General features: G+C 43.7%; 4 protein-coding genes and 2 pseudogenes across 6 annotated transcripts; 3 read left to right on the forward strand and 3 right to left on the reverse strand.

Moving 5' to 3' along the window:
• Positions 1-3,487: 3,487 nt before the first annotated feature.
• On the reverse strand, positions 3,488-4,632 carry LOC141814450 (PHD finger protein At1g33420-like; annotated as a pseudogene).
• A 112-nt stretch (positions 4,633-4,744) lies between these two features.
• LOC141814451 (PHD finger protein At1g33420-like) lies at positions 4,745-5,590 on the reverse strand. Its single transcript, XM_074702410.1, has 3 exons — positions 5,558-5,590; positions 5,004-5,367; positions 4,745-4,915 (listed from the first exon to the last, which is right to left on the reverse strand). The coding sequence occupies exons 1-3, from the start codon at positions 5,588-5,590 to the stop codon at positions 4,764-4,766; spliced, it is 549 nt and encodes a 182-aa protein (XP_074558511.1). The 3' UTR covers positions 4,745-4,763.
• A 206-nt stretch (positions 5,591-5,796) lies between these two features.
• Positions 5,797-6,403, reverse strand: LOC141814974 (uncharacterized). Its single transcript, XM_074702936.1, has 2 exons — positions 6,002-6,403; positions 5,797-5,913 (listed from the first exon to the last, which is right to left on the reverse strand). Exons 1-2 carry the CDS (start codon positions 6,302-6,304, stop codon positions 5,797-5,799), a joined length of 420 nt encoding a protein of 139 aa, XP_074559037.1. The 5' UTR covers positions 6,305-6,403.
• Positions 6,404-10,987: 4,584 nt separating this feature from the next.
• Positions 10,988-13,280, forward strand: LOC141814643 (auxin efflux carrier component 6). Of its 3 annotated transcripts, none has more exons than XM_074702577.1 (6): positions 10,988-12,011; positions 12,296-12,506; positions 12,583-12,668; positions 12,747-12,904; positions 12,986-13,062; positions 13,148-13,280. In XM_074702577.1, the coding sequence occupies exons 1-6, from the start codon at positions 10,988-10,990 to the stop codon at positions 13,212-13,214; spliced, it is 1,623 nt and encodes a 540-aa protein (XP_074558678.1). In that variant the 3' UTR covers positions 13,215-13,280. The 3 variants fall into 3 exon arrangements, with proteins under 3 accessions (XP_074558678.1, XP_074558679.1, XP_074558680.1); XM_074702578.1 differs by having other exon boundaries at positions 12,299-12,506; XM_074702579.1 differs by having other exon boundaries at positions 10,988-11,984.
• A 939-nt stretch (positions 13,281-14,219) lies between these two features.
• Positions 14,220-16,349, forward strand: LOC141815488 (pentatricopeptide repeat-containing protein At1g43980, mitochondrial-like). The gene is made up of 2 exons (XM_074703431.1): positions 14,220-14,734; positions 14,816-16,349. Exons 1-2 carry the CDS (start codon positions 14,396-14,398, stop codon positions 16,328-16,330), a joined length of 1,854 nt encoding a protein of 617 aa, XP_074559532.1. The 5' UTR covers positions 14,220-14,395; the 3' UTR covers positions 16,331-16,349.
• Positions 16,350-17,968: 1,619 nt separating this feature from the next.
• On the forward strand, positions 17,969-21,849 carry LOC141814148 (uncharacterized; annotated as a pseudogene).
• Positions 21,850-22,824: the final 975 nt, after the last annotated feature.

Below are 22,824 nucleotides of genomic sequence, written 5' to 3' on the forward strand. Positions count from 1 at the left end.
AGAATCACCCTCTCCTTTCTGGCAGAGAATCACCTGGATTTGGATTTCTAGGGCTTCTTTAAATTGCAAGTTTTCCTTCAGTTTACAGACTGACGCTGAATTATGATTCCTTCTGTCAGAAACGTCAATATGAGCATCCTAAAGCAAGCTTGTAAATGTTAACAACTGTTGGATATGATTTTGCAAGGCAAAATTAAAGTGCCATCGATCGTTGAAAGTCTGATATGACTTCAAAATCGAAATCTACGTTTCGCGTAGATAAATCTAGACTATTAATTTGCTCAAAACCGATTATGGGTGAATGAGAAATTAATTGGCTAAAGTGGTGTCCAAAATAATATTAAGGGAAAGATGGGATTTTAGTCCCACATTGCTAACCGGCGATAGCTAATGTTTCCTTATATGTGTTGCTGTGTTAATGAAGTTAACACAAGAAGCACAGGTACTCTCTATCCATGGGCGAGCTGGTGCTCGCAGCGCAATGGGCGCTTTGTAGGCGCACTTTGCACTTCGCACGTACGCGTCGTCGCGAGGAGCATTGAGGAGCTTAATTTATTGCTCCGGGTAACATTGCAGTGCCTGCGTGGCACTCGGGTGACGTGTCGGGCGCGCATGTGACGTGGCATTGCCTGTGTGGCATCCGCGTGGGCAAGTAGAGGTGACTGTGTTGTTGATTGGGCAGGCAGATGGCAACCGTCGATCAAAGAGGTGTGATGGATCGCTTGTGATGCGATCTGGAGCGGTGGATCGCGAAGAGTCACGATCAGACCGCTTGGGAAGAGACTTGATCTGAAGCGTCGGAGTGAATGGATCCAGATCCGATGGCTGATGGTAATAAGCTAGATCTGAGGGTTGTGTCCCTCAGATCTGATGGATGAGATTCGAGTGGGCTGTGTGAAGGGTTACAACCCTTCAAATTGGACGATCCAGATCGATCCAGCCCAAAGAACACATCCTCTCTTCAAACCCCTTTGATTAGTATAAATAGAACTCTCCAGATGGTGGAAAAATCATCGAATTCATCGATTCAAGCCTTCCTTGTGCATTCATCCATCTAGTGCATTCGGAGTCCAAAAAGCCTACGAGCAAGTTCGTCGGTCTCGGAATTTGGAGTGCTACTATTCCGAGGCGATCGTCGTTGTATCTTGGGAACGAGTTGCTGCTATCCGTTAGCACCAGTAGCGGAGCAATATCGTTTACGGAGATAGTGTCTAACACTAGCCTCGACGATACATATCAGTTTGCGTACTTCCGGAGCTACCGGGTCCAACAACAACAAGGTTAACAGATTACTGACACGCCTTGACCCCTCTGCCAACCACATATGATCTGCTCTCAAATATGCACCAAAGACAGTAACCACCTTCCGCTCTGGGAAAGGATAGGAAACATGGAAAAGGCAGAACAAGATATTTGACCCGAGCCAAAACGTAATGAAGTCTTGTGATCAAAGGTACGCTCTACTGAAGCTGCTATCGTCTAGTCTTGTTATTTCCTCGTAAAATCTTTTTCTGACTTAGACATCAGAGAATCAACAGCTACTGAGTTTCATCCTTGGCCTGGAAAGCTAACATTGTCCAACATGGAAACCTCTGGACCTTCTAAAAGTAACATCAGATTCTTCATTTAATTTTCTGATCGTAGAATAATAATTATCCATTAGTATTTGAGAAACATCTACTCTACTCTGCTTGAACCACAACCTCTAATCAGGAACTAAAAATCACTGTGATGCTGAAGATATAATTCTCTTAGTGACGAAAGATTGGCTATATTTTATGTATGTTAGGTTAACTGGCATGTACATCTCATCATCATCATCATCCGATCATGTCGGTCTCAACTAATTGTGTATAGCGCTTAAATTTTGTCCCTCCATTGAATTCAAGGTATATGCCTAGCAATCTTCAGATCTTTAAAATTGCTTTTTACACATATATATGTGGTTGTTAGGAAACAATTGTACCAAAAAAAAAGTGTGTAATGGAGATAAGAATGTTAAAACAGATATGTTGCACTACCCAATAGGATGAAATGAAAGATATTATTTGGAACAATTACGTGTAGCTTTAACAAGAGAGAGAAAGATTTAGATGGTGTGCATATGCTCAAAGGTGATTAATTGCAAGGAGTTAGTGGTATGCATATATTTAAAGGTGAAGAATTACAAGGAGTTAGTGTACTAAAAAGGGAAGAGAGAGGAAGAGGAGAAGCAACAAACAGCACTTGCCAACATGGGAATATTCTCTATTCATCTTTTGATTTTATCTGTTAATGCACTAAAAACAGAGTGAAAAGAAGAGGGGATGCATTAATTGGAGCAATCGACATAGGAAAGAGGAGTAATACATTAACCGGAGGCTGAACTTATTCCATCTCTAAGTATGTCAGTTCAAATCCAACTTCTTGTGGTGGAAGTTCTATCAGAAGGTGTGATTGGAATTGGAGAACAAAACTATTCAAGATTTTTAAGAGTGATCACACTGTGGTAGATTGCAAAACAAGAGATGGCACATTTTTGATGCTAGAGAAATGTTTAAACTTAGGTTGGATTTACTTGGGTGGGAAGTTAGGAGTAGACAGGAAAAGTTATTCAAAGCTACAACATGGAGATAATATGGTTGTAGAATTAAAATGTTCCTCAAGTGAATCCTTAACAGCAAATGGTCCTTAAGACCCTGCTTACTTGTAGAGAATCAAATAAAAGAGAAAAGGGTGGCGGGAAAACATAATCCACAAAATATTGCATATCTGTAGAGGGGCCATGGGGTAAGCATTGTTTGTTGAGGAAGACAAGTGAGTGTGGACGAGGAAAATATCAAATTCTTTCTTGTCTTCCAAAGTAAACAATACAATGAAGATTCTTTCTTTATTCCATTTTCTTCTCTCGCCCTCTTATCCTCTAATCCATATTCTCCTCCTAAATAAACTGGCCTGGTTCTACATTAAAAAAAGGTAGATCCGCTACCTCAACATTAAAGATTTCACGGTAGGAGGAACAGCACAGGAATGACAACTTGAGTAGTTTTGTGCCAAACTAAAGCTGGGAGCATATTTGAGAAAGGGATGCAGAAGTAAGGCATATGCATAACACCCAGTACATTTCTAGTGTGACGGGAATGTTTAGGGATTCATTTCAGCTGTGTTATATGTGACAAGTGCTTTAAGATTATTGAGAGTTTTTGTTACTATCATGCAGTCGCATGCACAGGATTTAGGATTATTGAACAGGTTGCTCAGTTGTTTCCATTTTTTTTTCTTTTCCTGTGGGATTGGCATCTTTACTATGTTCAAGATTATGGAGAAACTTTTCTTTTGTTCATTCTTTGAACTGTAGAAATTCTTATAGCAGATTAGAACTCAAAAGTATGCTGGAAGGTGCAGGTGAATTAGGTAAAGCCTTTTGTATTCACAGAGTCTTAAGACATTATTACATGAAATACCACAAGCTTCAGTAACGATCTATTCCGACCATGTTTTCCAGGTACCAGAAAGCAGAAATTGATTTCAATACTAACATTAAAAATGTATTACAATACATGCCAGGGCTCAACTCACCAGCTCTCATGATCTATATACATGTAGCTCCAAACTGTACAAGCTAAAAGCTAATTAGCCAGCAGTTCAAGCATTCCAACCTACCCGCACTTGTGAAAGCGGAGCCCATTTCATCCTTGCATCTTCCAAGAGGATTGCCATTTTTAAGCCCTTCAGAAGCTCTTCCTCTGCATTTTATATTGTTTGCACATTTTTCACAAACAAATCTTACAGGCACCTTCTCCAAATCATCAACTCCAGCACATCTAGTATGATGCCAGACTCCACAGGCATCACAGGCCATCATCCTCTCACCATCATCATCCTTGGCACCACAAGAGCAATCAACAACCCAGTTATCCAACCCTCTTTCCTTTCTGTATTGCCCAAGGCTTTGGTCATTGCTATAGCATCTTCCACTAATCTGAGCCACCCCACGGGAGCCAAATAGAGTCTTTATGGTGGTCAGATCACTAGCATCTTCGAAATTGACTAGTTTCTCTGCTTCAAACCTTTGGGATACCAGGTACATCTCTTGGAATGCTTTTGTAACCTTTAGTTTGAGGTCCATAATGGTTGCATCCACTGGCATCACCAAAAGTTCTGGTGGCAGGGCTGCGGAATTGTCTGGGTTGCCGACTATTTCAACATAACACCATATAGCAATGACAAATGGATTTGTTGGCAACATGCTAATGCAGGCTCGTCATAGTGCCTTATAAATTGCTTACAGTCTAGAAGATTAGCTGCAGAGTTGAGAGCAGATTCTCTTATGGCGTTAGGCCTGTAAAGTTGCATGGAAATAGGATTGAGCAAACTGTCATATAAGAATTTAAGATCATGGATGAGCTGTTCTCTAGGCAGTCTTGGTAGACTAGTAGTAGTCGATTGGGAATTTGTTGCTTCAAGCCTGAAATTCACATGATGTCAGTTATACGGATGGATCTGAGTGCGATGCCAACTGCCATAAGATAGAGCTACAGGATTAATTTCAAGTTACCTGTATTCTATTGTCTTTGACTCTGGATTATAGCGTGCAACAACTATATCCCGAGAAAAATATCTTTGCCAACTAAAAGAAATGCAAAGATACATGTGCTGAGCTGATAATTTAATAACACATCACAAACTACATTCAACTTTCATTATAATGCAAAAACTGAAGATCTACAAATGTAATACTGTCACATCGAATAGTGTAGCGCAAAAATCTTCAAGCAGCAAATTTAAAGAAGAAGCTTCAGTTGCCACCTTGAGTTGGAGAATGACAGCAATGTCCCACAGCGGATACAGGCCACTCCAGCACTCGACAAAGAGTTCTTGTCATTTCGGATTATGAAATGGTATCTCTTCCCGCACACTGGATGATCGCTCCACCCTGCCCGACAAAAATAGTTTAATAATTTAGTTTAAAAAATAGTTTAAAATAGTTTAAAAAATATAAATAAGAGAGAGGATGGACTAGCTGACTACTCGGCATTGGTCGCAGTATATAGACTTGGATCGGAGCACGTCTTCCTCCAACACGTATAGCTCCACGTCCGGCGCCGGCGTTCCCTCGTGACCGTCGTCGCTTCCACCCTCCAAGTGAGCAGATGCGGCCGATCGGCGGAGGCGGTGGACGAGGACGCGAGGATCGGAAGGAGGCGCCAATGGTCGGCCGTGGAGCGAGAGAAGCAGCCGGATGTTCTCTCGAAAAGGTCCGTCGAGCCCCACCGCGCCGTCATCGTCCGGGAAGGTTACGAGGTCGAATGGGGCGGCGGTGACCCACCGTCGAGGGAGGGAGGGAGGCGAAAGAAGGACAGACCGAGGGTTGATTCCCTCCCGGATCTACGCGGCTAGCAAAGAAGCGGAAGCCGAGGGGACGACGAAGATCGAAGGGTGCTGACTAGGGTGGGTTGGATCAAGAGTTTCCGAAAAAGAGGGCGGGAGAATTGGGGCAAAATCGGATCGCGCCTTGCCCTAAATGGTAATCTTTTATTTAGTTACTTTAATTAAGCCGGCGAAGAACTGAAGTTACCAAAATATCCTTCCGGGTCGGATCATTACTCATGTCGGATCCGTTCGTTCAGATTCATAGTTCGACTTCACACAGAAGAATTTGAGCTGACAAGAATCTAACTGTGCAAACTTCACACTCGTACGCTACAAGAAGCAACTCAAACTGCACCAATAAATATGCACAGGAAGGCAGAAGAACTGAAGGCTCGAACATCTTTCCTTTTTTACAAGAAGGTTGAGCAGCGATGCAAATCGGCATCATGGGAAGGGAGGCCACTGTATCCCTTCCCTTGGGCACGGAAGAGGCGAAGGTTGAGCGATGAAGGTAGGAAACGCCTGCCCCGGCATCAAAACAGGGAAGTCGACAGCCAAAACCTGCCAAATTTGGTTCTTTAACCTTCGCCTAGCTGCATTTAAATCAATCGATCCCAAATTGTATTGTACCAGAGGAGGGAGAGCTTACTGTCTGAGAATTCTGAAGCTTCTCGACGGCGACGGTGTGACCGTGAGGCTGTCCCACCTCCCGGGAGGCCTGTGCGCTGCTCCGTCGAGGACGAAGGAAGGAGGCCCTCGGCTTGATCACATGCTCAAATATCGCCATGACGAGGAACATGGCGATCAAGATCGCGGTGGCGGCTAAACCAAACGATATCGCGCTCATCGATGTTCCCAGATCTTTCCAGGAGCCATCTTTACTGTAAGCAGGTTCTGATGGAGCGGAGGAGTCTCCGCCCCATGGCTTTGAACTTTCTCCGAAACCATTCATCGTATGATCGCCACTGGTCACTCCTTGTTCGCAGATGAAGTGTGTCTATTATGTTTTTCAGGATTTGATCCAAAATATAATCAGCAATTTATCGTTCTTATGAATCTGAACATGAAGACTAATGCGTGGAACAGGTTCCTGATATGGGACCAATTGAGCTGAAGAGAGATTTCTATTGTGCTGGAGAACAGCAATCGAGAAAGAAAAGAGGAAACTCATTCATCAGTAAGAAAAAGGAATCCGAAATGCGATATATGAAGCAGAAATTTCAATTCTGAAAAAGGTATCACTGGCGAGAACTGTGAAATCTGCTTTCAATCTGCAAGTGATTAAGCAGGGCAAATGATGGATGTTGCAATGGTTTGAGGATGAAGGGAAAAACGAAAACCAGTCCCTCGATCGATCCTAATTAACAGAAAAGAATGAGAACTGACAGGAAAGAACTGTGAAAGGCAAAAACCTGACTGACAGAGGCTTGAGCTTCAAAACGTTGGCTGTAAATGTTGAGAGAACCTCAACTTGTTGATGATGCAAACCAAATTGAAGTCAACAACTCTTCGACTGAGTACATTAATGGACTGCAAAAGACTGGCCACTCTTCACCAAAAACAGTACTTCGTTCCTCAGTAATGGCAAATTGGCAATCACAAGCATAACCGAAGGCTTTGATTGGTCACTCTTAAAAGCAATTGTCACATTCTAAGAAAATGCTTAGGCATTGCCTTGGTAGGGCGAAAAATGATAAACAAAGATCAAGGTAGCATCTTACATAGCTCCCACCATCACTTTTGAAAAGAAAAGCTGCAATGCAAGATAAAAATTGAAGACTGATGGAAGGCTGCAAAGACAGGACAAAGCTATCAGTGGTCAGTCTATACGCTGCTTTTTAGTTCTGCAAGAAAAAAATGATTTGATCACGTACAGTAAGAGTAACTCACCTCAAGAACACACAGTCCAAAGTAAAATGAGTTAGAGAGAATCTGTGGTGAGAGATGCTTCACAAGCTTGCGATGGAAAAGCAACCATGATTCAGGAAGAGGAACGAATGGATCACCTAAAAAGACTCAAGGCATAGGGAGATCATGAGATGTGACATTCCCCAAATTTCTCTCCTTGATAATGATGGATGATAAACACTGCTGGACCCTGAGGCCTTTGTCAGAGAGACACGGAAAAGCATGTGTCCAAATTAGAGATTGGGTTTCTCACCTGCAGTAACAAAAGAAATCCTGCAAAAACATATTGCTAAAGCATCTCAATGAGCAAGAAGCCCATAATTGTGCTTGTCTGGTAAGAGAGGTAGGTAGACAAGGAAACAGTGCTTTTTAAGACTATAATTAATGGGGTTCCACTGTCCAGAGGACATTGTCAAACATATATGCCCTTGGTTGTGTTACCTTCATTGTTTCTTCTATTTTTTTCCTTTTGCATTTGAAGTGTGATTTAGGAATACTGTTGGTTGAATGAACTCTGTGGAAAACCTAATCTCTCCTGTTTTTGTTGCTCCAAGGACAAGTTCAACAGGCCATATCTCTGCAGAGGGCTCGACTTTTTACTGCATCAGGCTCATGTGAAATCATTCAGAAAGACACATCAATCTTGTGCAAAGCAGAAAAAGTAAGAAGTAGAATTGAATGAAGCAATCAACCACTATCCGGGAGAAAGAAAAAAGTACTGAAACCACTAGACACAAATTCTTTACCTGTCAAGAATGGGTATTGTAAGGACTTAGAAGGATACTTAGTTACTGTTTTCCCGTTGATTAATTGATCTTTTGGAAATCATTAGCACACTAAAGTTGAAGTTATGTTTCAAACAGGATCAATGGAAGGGAGGCAAAGGATGGAAGAGATGATGCAAGGACCAATGAGAAATGGTAGAGGAGCATAAATGAAAAGGAAAAAAGGTACCTTTTCTTTTGCTGCAGTGTTTCTGTCCGACCATGCATATGTTGGTCATGTTCATGGTTTCCTCTCCAAAGAGTCGGATAATAAAAGATCCAAACAATTGTTTACTTCAGACAAAAGCATTCCCAATCATGGCCCAGAGAGGGGTCTACGATTGTCGATCTTTATGATTGCAGTAAATAATAGGAAGGCTACAAATTTCTTAATGGAATTCAGTTCAGCTTAAAATGCCTTTAAAAACTCGAATAATTTGTCTATTTTTGAAGCAAAAAAGTTGAACAGTGGTTGTGATAGGAGACAAGTTCGAAGGATGCTTTGACTGTGTCTAAAGGATAAGGGATCCACTTGTGATCTGGTACGGATAGGCAAAACATCAATTCAATTAATTTAAAATTTTAATTGATTTAAGCTGAGTCAGTTGTTGCTGGATCGGTCTGTATAGGAACAATTTTAATCTGATCGGTTTCTAGTGGAACGACTTCTAGCAGGTCGACTTCAAATGGGTCTATTTCTAGTGGATTTGTGTCAAGTAGATAGAATATTGGTGAGTTAGCCTTTCTGAAAGAGATTAATAAGAGATTAGAAGGAGGTTAAAGCGCACTTTGACATGGTCTTTCCGACGCTTAAATCAGATCCAGAAAGAAGAAATTGAGAATCATACTGTCAAGTATAATGTGCATACCTCTTCCTTACTGAGATTGCAACCTTATATGGAAAACAAAATAGAAGAAATTCGGATCAATAAAGAACCTTTCCTTTAGAACGGTTGCATCCCTCCCTTTTATTCGGTGTCATCATTCCGAGCAATTGTATAATCTTTTGTGTTTATAACCAACTCACCTCTCTCGCCAATGCTCATTACTACTGATAAGATAACTAACAAACTTAATGTATTTTCCGCAATTGATGCATCTTTTGCTTAAGCCATATTGGAACTTGACCTAAATTTGCTAAACTCTACTAAGTTACTTTGACTAAATTTGCTAATTCAACAAAATGTACAATGACTAATCTGATGTCATCTTGTACTCAATCTGACTCAACTCAAGTGTAGTTGAGACTCCAAGTAACTCGGGCCTATGTTAACCAGGTCAAGGATATGTCACACAGAATCTACATTAACCGAGATGTTAACCGAGTCAAGGTGATGCCATGTCGAGCCCTTATTGATCTCCGCATCACATACCAAGCATAAGACAATGTCAATAGACTAAGTTATAAACAGCAAGATGGGGCCCCGCTCTTGTAGTGTTGGGCCTTTTTAGGAGCCCATTAAAGAGGACTAGCCAGCTTTTACAACAAGCAACCAAATTGGGCCAAGTTTGGGCATTCGGCCCAATTATCTCAACCCAATTATACTCCCTTCTTTTAATAGTCATGGGATGGTCAACCATCTCCTCGCTGTTCATCACCAATCGATCGCTTGAAAGTAAAACTCGGCAGCAGTAAAAATCTCTCTGGAGCCGTAAGGAATGCGAATGCGACCGATCGAGGATCTACCAGTCTCACAGAGACGACGACTTGAGTCTCACAGTGATGGAAAATTGGCTTCAGGATCCGGAGGTGGTTCTTTAAACATTAGCATATACACGGTGTTCTTGTTGTTTTGGAGCGAGCAGAGAACAGGGGAATCTTTCGCAGTCATTTTTCTGATTAATCGACGGAGAAAACAAGAGCGAAAACCGTAAAGAGTGAGAGGAAAGTGAAAGGAGAAGGAAAGAGGGTACAAATGAGCCCCCCTCCCGAGTTTGACTGCTGCCTGTACGTAGCTGCTGCCTGCCTGCCTGCCTGCCTGCCTGCTTGCCTGCTTGCTTGCCTACCTGCCTGCCTGCGTTGGTTTTGAGGAGCCAGGCTAAGGAAGGGGAGTGAGAGAACTAAAGCTGGGAATAAATGGCGTCGGCTTTTGCAGCTGCCCCCCGACAACCGCCCCCCTCCCTTCGTCTCCTTCTGCACGCTTCCCGCGCCACCGCTCTCGCCGCCTGATGCCCATCCCACGGCTATCGCTGACTCCTCCCCCTCCTCCTTCCGACTAACGCGCACCCGACATTCTTAGACGACCCGCCAGACCGACGACGTCATCCTCGATCACCCCTCGAATTGACCTACTACTCCCCTGCCCGGAATCTCCTCGGCCCTCCGATCGACGCTGCTCCTCTCTCTCTCTCTCTCTCTCTATCTCTCCCTGTGCATGCAGCTTTCGCCGGACTTTTTGTTCGTGCTGCTTTTGTTATTATCAAAGCAGCAACAACTCATGGAGGATGTCGCGCAATTATTTCACCTTTGATTTTTTTTTCTTTTCCCTTCTCTCTTCTCTCTTTTTGTTATTTGCAATCGAGCGTTGCTCATCAACGCAGAAAGAAAAGGTAAAGCTAAAATTGGAGCATGATTCGAACTGGATGATGAGCTTTGATGGCTTGACAAAGTTGAAATCCTTTTTTTTCTTATTTCATAAAAGTCGAAAATTATAGCATCGCGAGTTGCACAAGTACCAGAATTCCTTCGGTATAGAGATACGTGTTCAGGATCCAATGTTTATTTAACGAGAATCAAACAACAAAAGACAAACTGTTGGAAGTCATGCAATTGCTCGCGTGAACTCTTTTTCACCTCTAGTTTATAATTCTTGAAAAAAAAATATCATTTAATTATTGTTTTTTTGAATAATTAGTTATTCCATGCATATAATATATTCCCGGCACTGCTCTTCGTTCTGCCTCTACAAATATCGCGCATACTTCACCTCCATCGTCGACGGTTCATTTCTCCGGCGCTCGAGATGATCGCTTGGAAGGATTTCTACGCTGTCATGTGCGCCATGATCCCGCTCTACTTCGCCATGTTCCTCGCGTACGGTTCCGTCAAGTGGTGGAAGATCTTCACGCCGGAGCAATGCTCCGGCGTGAACCGCTTCGTCGCCACCTTCGCGGTCCCCGTCCTCTCCTTCCACTTCATCGCTCAAAACAACCCTTTTCAGATGGACTTCCATTTTCTCCTCGCCGACACCCTCTCCAAGCTCTTCGTCCTCTTCGTCCTCTTTCTCTGGGCCTCCATCTCCGCCGCCTCTTGCTGCAGCTCCAGTCGTCGTCGCCGCCTTGACTGGGTCATCACCTTGTTCTCTGTTGGCACGCTGCCTAATACTCTCGTCATGGGCATTCCTCTCCTCCGCGCCATGTACGGGGATTTTACGCAGAGCCTCATGGTGCAGCTCGTCGTGCTCCAGTGCATAATTTGGTACACGTTGTTGCTATTCCTCTTCGAATACCGCGCGGCGACGCTGATGATCCAAGACCAGTTCCCAGGCGCGGGGGCGGCGGCGATAACCAAGTTTGAGATCGATGGCGACATCATCTCCCTGGACGGGCGCGATCCGCTCCAGGCTGAGTCGGAGATCGACGCGGAGGGGCGCATTCGCGTCCGCATTCGGCGCTCCACCTCATCGGCACCGGGTTCTGCCATCTCCTCCTCCCTCGGCGTCACGCCCCGCCGCCTGTCCAACATCTCCGGAGCGGAGATTTACTCGGTCAACACGCCGGTGCGGCCGGCTCCGCAGGCAGAGCAGCAACTCACAGTGCGGGACATCACATTCGGCTACCGCTCTGCCAGCCCGCACCCCTCGGGCTACGCCTCCTCCGACGCGTACTCACTCCAGCCCACGCCGCGGGCCTCCAACTTTAACGAAACCGAAGTAGTTGGCACGCCGGCGTGGGCACCCTCGCCGGCGTGCAGGCCAGCCTGGAACCAGTCCCCGGCGCCTTCGTTGGTGTGGCCCGATGGCGGACAAGGAGACAAGGATGTTGGAGGTAAGTACACAAAAGACATCCATTCTTGTCAGGTTTCTCTTTGGACTTTCTTTCATCGCCATTGACGACAAAGCAAAAAAAAGCAAGCAAGCAAGCAGAGCATCTCGCACTGCCCCCCTGTGGCTCTGCTCCATTTGTCTCTTTGTGCTTCTCTCAATAAACTGCACTAAAGAACCATCACTCTCACGTTCTTGAACGACGCGTTGAGCTTAGAATGGCAAGCAGCTCCTCTGCTCTGCTCCACTCCACTGCTATCGCTACTAATTTTTCCATTACCAATGCAGAAGAAAAGGATTTGAGCTTCAGGAGCACTGCGAAGTTTGTAGAACACAAAGAAGACGACCAAATGGCCATCGAATACGACCAAGAGCAAGAGATGCCCGCCACTCTGGTCATGGTGAGGCTCATTCTTACCATGGTCGGCCGCAAACTCTCCCGCAATCCCAACACTTACTCCAGTGTTTTGGGCCTCCTCTGGTCGCTCATCTCATTCAAGTAAGCGTTTCTTTCCCCCATATTCGGTGCTATTTTTTCTTCCGTCCATGCTTCATTAAGATTCAGAAATCTTCAGATGGGATTTGGACATGCCAATTCTGGTGAAGGAATCCATCAAGATAATCTCAGACGCAGGGCTCGGAATGGCCATGTTTAGTCTAGGTAGTTAAGCTCGATCTTTAAGAAGATGAAAATGATTGGTTACCGTAATTTACAGAACAAAATGCTTCTATGTTACAGGGCTGTTCATGGCGCTGCAGCCAAGGATCATCGCCTGCGGACCAAAGATGGCAGCCATTAGCATGGCCATCCGCTTTCTTAGTGGGCCTGTGGTGATGTCAGCGGCCTCCATGGTAGTAAAGCTGAGAGGAGTAAAATTTCATACGGCCATCGTCCAGGTCCGTTCGCCCCCTGCAATTGCTGCTCAGTAAACTGTAAACCATCGGCCCTTTCTAAATCGCATGAATTAAATTCTTCAGGCAGCTCTTCCTCAAGGAATCGTGCCGTTTGTGTTCGCGAGGGAGTATGGTCTTCACCCTGACATCCTGAGCACTGGGTACGTATGTTCTACTTCGATCCTCGATAATCAACTAGTTTTTTGGCGACATATAACTAGCAATATATCGTCGTCTCATCTGCAGAGTGATCTTCGGCATGCTCGTCTCTTTGCCCGTCACCCTCCTCTACTACGTCCTCTTGGGCCTGTAACAGAGGCTCATCTACCCCGTCCAATGTGCTATCTATCATTCATGTCCCCACGCTGCTCTGCTCTGCTCCACCTCAATGCCTCTTGATCAGGCGTGAATTGGGTTTCAGATTCCACGCATCATTGAGCATGATGCATCAATTACATTCCAAGTTCGTCTCCTGATTGAACTGCGCATGGTGAAAAGGTGCCCCTACAAAGTTTAGTGGTAGCCAAAAGAAGGAGAATCGAGTAGGAAGGTTTATATATATGCTTGTGATGGTGCATGTATGATATGATTAGGGTTTGTAGGGATGTTCCTGTGGGTGGTTGACCAGAGGGTGTCATGATGCTGTGAGACTCTTGAATGAAACTCTTATGCCTTTTGGCATACGATGTGCACACTTTCAAATCAAGTATTCCTTGGCTAAATAATTAACTATATTCTCTTTAGTAAAAGATGAAATTCATCACTCCAATGATCTTATACGATTGATTTTACGATCATCTGTGAGGAAGTTAATCGAGAAATTATAATTGATCACTACGGGAGAGCATTGCCTCGGCTTCGTCAAGATTCGATCCTTAACTACTTCAACAAATCTGTTCCGTACTAATTCAACCATATCCGAGGGCACTCTCTTCTCGCTTAAACCTCGTGTAATTTAGCTTTCTAACTCTTCATCAACTACATTAATAGGTGTTCCAATACTCCTCCCAACACAATTATCAATCTTTTAAAAATAGAGCATTAAAAAAAATTGATTCATCAAATGTTAACTAAACAAATATTGTAATCATTTAAATCTCATGAGGTAAATTAAATCAAACTACATTAGATCGGACCGGGCACGGTCCATCTAATCTGACCTATGGGCTGACCCAGCCAGCCCAACCCGCGTACCAAATCTGCCCGGATCTATAACTCGGGCATTGGGTGAAGTGTGGATTGTATTACGGGCCAAGCTCTGTGGGTGCCCGTGACACCTCTAATCCCGCTGGGGGTGAGGTTTGAACGTCGAACAGGCTGCCGTCGTGAGAAGGGAAGGGGAGACAGGGCGAGGAGGCCTGCTACACCAATGCCGCGACCGTCACTGCGTCCACTGTTAACTGGAAACCGTGACGGAAGATTTCGTCCTCGCCACAGAATCTACGAGAGGATGCGCTTGCTTTTGCTCAGGAGCACTCGTGCTCCCCTTCGTCAATGATCATTGCTCCTCCTTCTTCTGTAACCGCTGCAAGATCCAGCCTTTCGCTCTTATCCAGTCTCATCCACCGCAGTGTCGCCCTAGGCTGCTTCCCCGCTGCCCAGGCCGTTCACGCCAGCCTCATCAAGACCGCCTTCCACCGCCACACCGTCCTTGGGAACCGCCTTCTCGACCTCTACTCTGGCCTCGGGGCCTCCCAATCAGCTGTCGCAGTATTCCACGACATTCCCTATAAGAACATCTTCACCTGGAATATCCTCCTCAAGGCGTTTCTTAGAGATGGCCAAGTTCGTTCGGCCCACCGACTGTTCGACGAAATGCCCGAACGAGATGTGGTGAGTTGGAACTCGCTGATTTCGGGCTATGCCTCTGCTGGCTTCATCAATAAGGCGTTTGGAATTTTTTCCTGGATGCAGGAGGTCGGTGTTAAACCTAGTTCGTTCACGTTGTCTATCGCTGCTTCCTGTGCCACTTCTGCTCTTCAAGCCAAGCTAGTGCACAGCTTGGTTGTCCGCTTTGGCTTGGGTAGCTCAAATGTCGTGCTTGGCAACTCACTAATTGATATGTATGGAAGATTAGACCTTGTGGGCTATGCTAGCCATGTTTTTCATGCCATGGATGAGGTAGATCTCATCTCTTGGAACTCAATTATCTCGGCATATAGTAAGTCAGATTGTAGCACTGAAGCATTGGAGAGCTTTCATGAAATGTGGATCTCTGGGTTTTCCGCTGATGAATTCACTGCATCGTGCGTACTTAATGTTTGTGCCAACCTTATGGACTTAGCTAAGGGTGAGCAACTCTTGGCCCATTGCTTCAAGGCGGGATTCCTTTCCAATTCTATAGTTTCTAGCGCTGTTATTGACATGTATTCCATGTGTGGCAGATTGGATAAAGCTGTTCAGGTCTTCCAAGAAATGACAAGATGGGATTCACCACTCTGCAATTCAATGTTGGCTAGTTATTTTTATAGCGGGTGTGAGGATGAAGCTTTGACGTTTTTTGTGGCAGCGTTGAGGAATGACGTCAAGCCGACAGAGTTCACCTTTGCTACCGTTCTCAACTCAAGGCTCTGTTGCTCCTCAATTGAGCTTGGCACACAACTTCACTGCTGGGTTTGTAAAACCGGCTTCGAGTCAGATATGATCACCGCAAATGCTCTGCTCGATATGTATGCCAAATTGGGATTGGTTGAGGATGCTCTAAATATTTTCTATGCTATGGCTTCCAAAGACTTGGTAGCTTGGAATACAGTGATCATGGGATTAGGTAAAAATGGGCAAGGCCTACAAGCTCTAAGAATCTTTGGAGAAATGCAAAAGAGTGGCATGGAGCCTGATAAAATAACTCTGATTGGTATTCTATTAGCATGTAGCTATACCGGCATGGTCCATGAAGGAAGGAGAATATTTTCATCCATGGAGAAGAAATACGGTGTGACGAGGGATCTAGAGCATTATGCTTGTGTAGTGGAAATGATGGGGCACGCTGGAAGGCTGAAAGAAGCAATGGATATTATCGAGACTTCACCTCACAACCTTAGCCTGTCATTGTGGAGTTTACTTCTCGAAGCTTGTTGGATTCATAACGACTTGGCATTCTCTGAGATAATTGCAGAGAAGCTGCTGCAATTGAAGGCTTGCTCCTCGCTCCCTTACTTGGTGCTCATTCAGATCTACACGATAAGTGGCAAATGGGAGAGCATGGCTCGAGTGCAGAAGATCATGCGAGAGAGAGGTCTGAAGAAGGTTAAGGGTCATAGCTGGATTTGCATCAGAAATTATATCCACGTTTTCGAGCCTAACCAAATATTCCACTGCAAAGGGGAAGCTATTTATTCAATATTAGGCCTTTTGGACTGGGTGATGGAGGTTGAAGAGCATGTTCATGAGAAATTTATATTACTCGAGCATTATGATTATTGTTTCTGAATCATGGAGTTTTTTTTTATATCAAGATTTCACTAGCTGATGCATACAACATAAGATTATAAGAAGCTCCTGTTCGCTACTAACATACAACAGTGCTTGTCATTGGAACCATTGTTAGGAGCAAGATGCATCTGTCTGGAAACTAAGATATAACTTGCACCTTGAGTGGATTGGCCATGAGTTAGTGCCCAAGATCGAAGGACGAGTAAAGAACAGGTCCTCTACTGTTGCATGTTTATGCTGACCGTCCTCCATTTTTGTGCTCACTCGATGCCTTGTCTTGTCGACTGTGCATGAGTGCAGCGCCACTGCAACGAGGGGAGAATCCTGCACCAGTCTCCGCGTCCAGCTCGATATTTTTACCGCATGGAGCGTCCTTTTGGCTCCTCTTCCATCGCTGTCCGAGGAGGCTACGCAGGGGACCAAGTGCCTTCCCTGCGATCCTGTTGATTCGTGTTCATCAAAGCTCACCGACATTTTACGCTGCGATTTTACTAAACATAAAAAATATCATAATAGCTTAAATGTTACTTGTTTACCGCATCAAAATCAATGAATTCTTCTTTTACTATAAAAAGATGTCTTTTTCCATCATAATCAATTCAGTTATATTCTATCATAATCAATTCAGATGATAATTATTTCCTTTTTACTCTTTATCTCTTTCGTTTGGAGTCGATGATGAATTTCATCTTTTATAGAAGAAAAGAGAAAACGACTACTTGATTTTGTCATTTTGAATTTTAGATACATGATTTGATCATTCTAGAACTAGATGGTTAGGTAAATTGCCTATAATGATGGATAGAAAGCTCAATTCATTCAAAAATTGACGGGCTCTTTAGATAAAAAAATTTATGACATTGAACTCTATTTTTTTATTTTAATAGTCGATAAAAAAATTATATGAGATAGATAGATAAAAAAAAATGCATTCAAAATCTGTTATTGGTTTCGAGTAAGCTTCAAACCCCATCTGTGAATCCAGAGTCCACCCACCGTCACGAAAAGCGAGATCTTGGTCGCGTCCCAAGGACAACGTGGGACCCAACCAGTGGCTGGAACCTTGCGCGGCTCGGTCCCCCACCGCGCCATGTGGTCCCTATCCAGGGTTTATGCACTGCTCACCGTTACCAGCCTGACGCAGACTCTTACTCGAGAGATCGCTTTCGAATGATTTAGAAGCAGCCTATCGCTGTGAGGGTATGAGAACGGGTAAAATGATGTCGAATTTGATTCTGTAAAATCGACAGCATTTCGGGTTCGTGCTCGATTCGCAACATAAGTCTCTCGCTTCTGCATGTCCCTTCTTGTTCCTCCAGTTATTCATCTCTTTCTCTCTCTCTCTCTCTCGCTCGCTCTCCGTTTGCTTAGATTCCTTTCTTCGCTCGATCTCTGGCACTTTCTTCCCTCAGCCGAATCTAGCGCAGGAGCAAAAGCTAGAAGCCCTGAAAAAATAAGAAAAGAGAGGGTTTTTTTGAGCTTACCCGGATGGCAAAGTGAGGAGACGAGCCTGGAGTTGGCTTTCGAGGTCTGTTTTAGGTTAGGGTTTCGCTTGGCATTGGGTGTTACGGTTTCTTTTTTTTTGTTTGTTTGGCTGGGAATGCGAAGCAATGGCGGTGCTGTAGGCGTCTTGTGATGGGGTGCCGGAGCTCCAAGGTGGAGGAACCGCCGCTGGTCGTGCTGTGCCGGGAGCGGCGAGAGCTCATACGGGCGGCGGTCGAGCATAGGTTCGCGCTCGCGGAGGCGCATGCTGCTTACTTCCGCGCGCTCGGCCGCGTCGGGGACGCGTTGCACCGGTTCGTGAAGGAGGAGCTCGTGGCGGCGCCGGTGTCGGTGCCGCCGGCGTCCCCCGTGCTGACATTGCCGCCCGCTGAAGGTAAAGGCAAGGCGAAGGCCGAGACCGAGAGGTCGGACGGGGAGATTGCCGGTGGCGGCTCGGTGGGTGCTTCGGCTTCTACTTTCGCTTCGCTTTCGCATCCGCACTCGCATTCTCACGATTCTCATTTGCAACTGCCTTCCGACACCGAACTTGATGAAATTGCCGGAAAAAGTAGCGAACTCGATGTAGGCGGCGAAGATTCATCGCGTTCTTTTTCTCAATATCCGTATTATGGTACCCCCATCCCTAATTACTACTATATGAAGAAGGCCTCCACGTTCTCGGCTACCACGGTCTATCAGAATCCCTATCCGCAATGGTCCAATACTGCTCATGTGGGATATGGTTACGAGTATGGATACAGCTATCCCAGTTATGGTGCTCCAACAGAGTCATTGCAGCCCCCGCCTGTTCAAGATCAGAACTTTTATGGTAAGAGCCAAACTGTGATGGAAGATAAACCTGCTGATCCACCTCCGCCGCCGTCGCCGCCTGAAGGATCTGCTTGGGACTTCTTTAACCCTTTCGATTCGTATGAGCAGATGATACCGGGGTACTTTCAGGGTGGGGGATCGTCGACCAGCAGTCCTAACTCAAGCGAAGTAAGGGAGAAGGAAGGAATTCCAGATTTGGAAGAGGAAACAGAGCAGGAGTCCATTAAGGCAGCTGGGAAGAAGAGGAAGTTGAAGAAAAAGGATAGAGATTCCGTGGTGTCTCGAGCGAGAGAAGTTCCACTGTGGAAGCAACTGGGACTGTCTCCGGCAGGAGCTCGAATGTGTCTTCAATGGAACAAGAAGCCAATCTGAACAATGATACAGTTTCTTCAAAGGCACAAGAAGAGCATCAGGGTATTGCACAGGCCAGTAAAGTCGAAGACGATGAGAAGGAAGTTTTTACAAAGAACAGAAGCGTGAGTTTTGCTGATGAAACATCACCTATCACTGATGACAGCAAGTCTGATGCCCTATTCATACCTGGTTCGAGGGATTTAATGGACGTTGTGAAGGATATCAAAGAAGAATTTGAATCAGCAGCCCGCTGCAGCAAGGAGGTCTCTGAGATGCTTGAGGTAGGCAAGCTGAAGTATAGATCAAGGAACAGGATTTTGAGAGGTTGGTACATCACCATTGAATCTTTTTCTTTGTAGTCAAATATGATGCCCTTTATGTCTCTTGGCTACGTTCTTGTTTTCCTTGATCAGAACATCCAGAATTCTGTCTAATTATCTGTGTGTTTAGACAACAGATACTAATTCTCCACCAAAGGAATAAAAATATTGTTTGCCATGGTACTTTCTTAATTAGCTGACCTCAGAATGTTCCTTGCTTGATATTGTTATTATTGGTTTGTTGGTTCTATCTGAAACATTAGTCTGGCTGTTTAAATTTGAGAAAATATACAGTAAGTCTGTGCTGCTTGGAAACAAGTTTCTGAAAGATATCTTACTGATTCTAAATTCCATCGATATCGTCTGCATGCTAATGCATTTATGATAAGTAACTCTTATGCAAGATTGCTACTTTCTTACATATGGCACAAAGTCCTCATTGTTTCACTCTTGATCTTTCACTTTAAGCAGTGATCCTATCTAGGATGTTGGATCCTGTCATTTTGCCTGTTCAGACACAGTCACAGTCTTTGTCGACCAATTCAAAACATTTAGCTGCTGCAAGATCACGGACAACAAAAAACGCTGATCTGGGTTGATTTGATCCTGGAAAACTTTCATCAACACTGGACAAGTTATATGTGTGGGAGAAAAAACTTCATAAGATCGTTCAGGTAAATTTATATCGAATTGTTTCTTCAATCCATCAGCGTTTCTTCCTTAGTTATCTACTAGTTGATTTTTAACTTCCTCATCAATTGAAGCAGCAACAATCATTAAGGAAATGTAACTTCGTATACATGATGGGTTTCGAGAAGTTATAGCTAGCTAGAGGCTTAGCAATTTCCTTTATCATTTTTTCTTGAATTCAATTTTCCCAAATCTGAAAATGCTTTGTTCCTTATTTTATAAAATTTTAAATGGTAGAAAGATTTTGTGTTATACAGAATACTTTCCAAGGTCACCCTCTAGAAGCTGGCCTTCTCGTAGCTGGAGGACCTCCTTTCCTCATATTTTTTCTTGCTACTCTGCAAATCGTGTATCATGTATCGACTTGCTTATGGCAGTTTCTGACTTTTGCTTTATAGCAGAGTGTCTTTTCCCATCTTGCAATCTATATCTCCATTTTTATCTTCAATTGATCAAATCAACGACTCAGTCTAACATAGTTTTTACTTGCTTTTCTTATGAGTTTCTCAACGATGTTAGCAACTGATTTTTTGAGCTTGTGTTTTCGCTCTTTGTTATTCACTCATTCATTTGGTGCTGCATCAGTGGTTCATGTTGAGTCACGACATGAGGGAACCATCATGAAAAGATTTGAAATTGTTTTCGTTCTTGCTTGTTCCAGGAAGAAGAAAGACTGCGAATCATCTACGAAAGGGAGTGGAACCAACTCAAAGCTCTGGACAATAATGGTGCAGAGTCCTCACAGATCGATTCCACCCGTGCTTTAATAAGAAACCTACTTACGAAGTTAAACATTGTAATTAGATCTGCCAGTCACATTTCAAAGAGGATACACAAGTTAAGAGATGAAGAATTGCGGCCCCAACTGATCGAGCTAATCCAAGGGTATGCTTTTCTCATAACATAAGCCTGTTACACTAATATCTTACATAAGGTTAGCTTGTTTGATTCACAGAAATAGGTGCGTCGACAGTTATTTGCTTGGGTTCTAGTTGATTCAAAATACTCCACTCAGTCTTTTACATTGTCAACTAACTGCTTCATATCATGCATTTTTGCTTGATCATGTTTTTGCTTTGCAGATTGGTCAAAATGTGGAGGTCTGTGCTTGATTGCCATCACAAGCAGTTTCAGGTTATCATCAAAAGCAAAAGTCATGATCTCGTTGCCAGAACAGGTAGCTCTGTGACTAAGGCCACCCAAGAATTGGAAGCTGAACTCCTGAATTGGTGTTCCTGTTTCACCAATTGGATTCGTGCTCAAGAGACCTATCTTGAATCCTTGAATGGTTGGTTGCTGAAATGGATTCACCAGGAAAGGGAAGAGACACCCGATGGGGTTACACCGTTCTCCCCAAGCAGGATTGGTGCCCCTGATGCTGTTATAATCACGAATGATTGGCATCACATTGTAGGTATATCTGTGGATGAAGTGATAGTTTCAATGCGGGCTTTTGCAGTAAATGTACACAAGCTATGGGAGACACAGAATGAGGAGCAACATCAGAAAATGAGGGCCGAAAATTTGTCCAAAGATTTTGCAAGAAGGCTTAAGTCACTGCAAAAGGAAAATGGACTCAGTAAGCAGGAACTTGTGCTAGATAAAACAGTGTTACCTATTTCGAATGAGGCTTTACGTCACAAGAACACTATGTCCTTGGATGAAATAAAGAGAAGATTGGATGAAGAGACAGCCAGACATGAAGAGACCTTAAAACAAGTGCAACAGGCAACAGCAAGTAACTTAAGAATGGGGTTAGGACCGATATTTCAAGCACTGGAGAATTTTTCCATGGAGACGCTGAAGAGATATCAGAGAGTTAGAATCTCAGAGGGTTAGGGAGCATCTACAAGTTGAAGATTATAGCTATGTTCTAATTGCTCATTTCCATGTGCATTGTGGTACAGAAAAAAAAACAGAATCCTAAAGGGCTGGTTTATGAGCAGATTTCAGAATGTATTCATTACTTATGGAAAGAAATACAACTTCCTGCTCCCAGAGTAGACGTAAGGTATGCAAAGCATGCAACGATATGCAACTTCCTGCACCTACTTCTGGAACCAATTGGTTGGTAAAGCAGATCTTTGATTGCATTGACTGATAAGGAGGAAGATGTTCTTGTCTGGTTGCACATCTGTTTAGCTGTGTTCATCGGATCACACGAACAGACTGCCTGAGATCTTTTATGAAAAATATTTGCACCCCAAGATGGTCGTATCAGGCCTACCGTCTGCGCATAGTGTTGGTTAGAACTATGAAAACTATGGATTGTAATTTATGTAAATATCAAGCTACTACGGGAGCTATCTCTATCTCTCTATGCTTGCAGCATTCAGTGTTTGAAGTGCAATTCTTTGCCTTGAAGGCAAAAATAGATTTCCTGTGTTTTGGCTGAGACTTGTACTTATTTAATCTGACAATGAAGAGCTGCCATATCATGATCTATCTAAATCTGGCTCTTGTCCATATGCTAATTTCAACTTAAAAATAAAAAAAGTCTACACAATTTGAACTTTATACTTTAGTAACAGTGCAACACAATATTATACAAAAGAAATTTACTTTAAAAATGAATAATTGATTCATCTATTATAATCTATATATATATAAAAACAGAGTTGTCTGTCTAAAAATTTTCCGCCAAAATATCATTTCTATAAATAGACATATTTATCTATATGGAAACAAACTTACACAGCTATAATTGATTGATAATACAACTTTTCATCCATATTAATCCATATTAATACCATAAATTTTTAAATGCATTTTAATCCAAATTAAGCATAAACTTTAATGCTCGAATTCTTATTA

This window comes from Curcuma longa, chromosome 21 (genome assembly GCF_044706935.1).
Source record: "Curcuma longa cultivar G26 ecotype Majalengka, Jawa Barat chromosome 21, ITB_CL_G26_1.1, whole genome shotgun sequence".
In the NCBI taxonomy this organism is placed as follows: domain Eukaryota; kingdom Viridiplantae; phylum Streptophyta; class Magnoliopsida; order Zingiberales; family Zingiberaceae; genus Curcuma; species Curcuma longa.

Bases quoted from the DNA above. Each gene is read 5' to 3' on its own strand.
- LOC141814643 (XM_074702577.1), top strand. From the start codon at position 10,988: ATGATCGCTTGGAAGGATTTCTACGCTGTCATGTGCGCCATGATCCCG. The intron at 12,012-12,295 runs GTAAGTACACAA...TTACCAATGCAG, and splicing joins AGGAGACAAGGATGTTGGAG to AAGAAAAGGATTTGAGCTTC. The intron at 12,905-12,985 runs GTCCGTTCGCCC...TAAATTCTTCAG, and splicing joins TTCATACGGCCATCGTCCAG to GCAGCTCTTCCTCAAGGAAT.
- LOC141814451 (XM_074702410.1), bottom strand. From the start codon at position 5,590: ATGAGTAATGATCCGACCCGGAAGGATATTTTG. The intron at 5,368-5,557 runs GTAACTTCAGTT...CTAGCCGCGTAG, and splicing joins CGACCCGGAAGGATATTTTG to ATCCGGGAGGGAATCAACCC. The intron at 4,916-5,003 runs GCTAGTCCATCC...TTTGTCGGGCAG, and splicing joins CGACCAATGCCGAGTAGTCA to GGTGGAGCGATCATCCAGTG.
- LOC141815488 (XM_074703431.1), top strand. From the start codon at position 14,396: ATGATCATTGCTCCTCCTTCTTCTGTAACCGCTGCAAGATCCAGCCTT. The intron at 14,735-14,815 runs GTGAGTTGGAAC...TCCTGGATGCAG, and splicing joins AAATGCCCGAACGAGATGTG to GAGGTCGGTGTTAAACCTAG.
- LOC141814974 (XM_074702936.1), bottom strand. From the start codon at position 6,304: ATGAATGGTTTCGGAGAAAGTTCAAAGCCATGGGGCGGAGACTCCTCC. The intron at 5,914-6,001 runs GTAAGCTCTCCC...CAAATTTGGCAG, and splicing joins AGCTTCAGAATTCTCAGACA to GTTTTGGCTGTCGACTTCCC.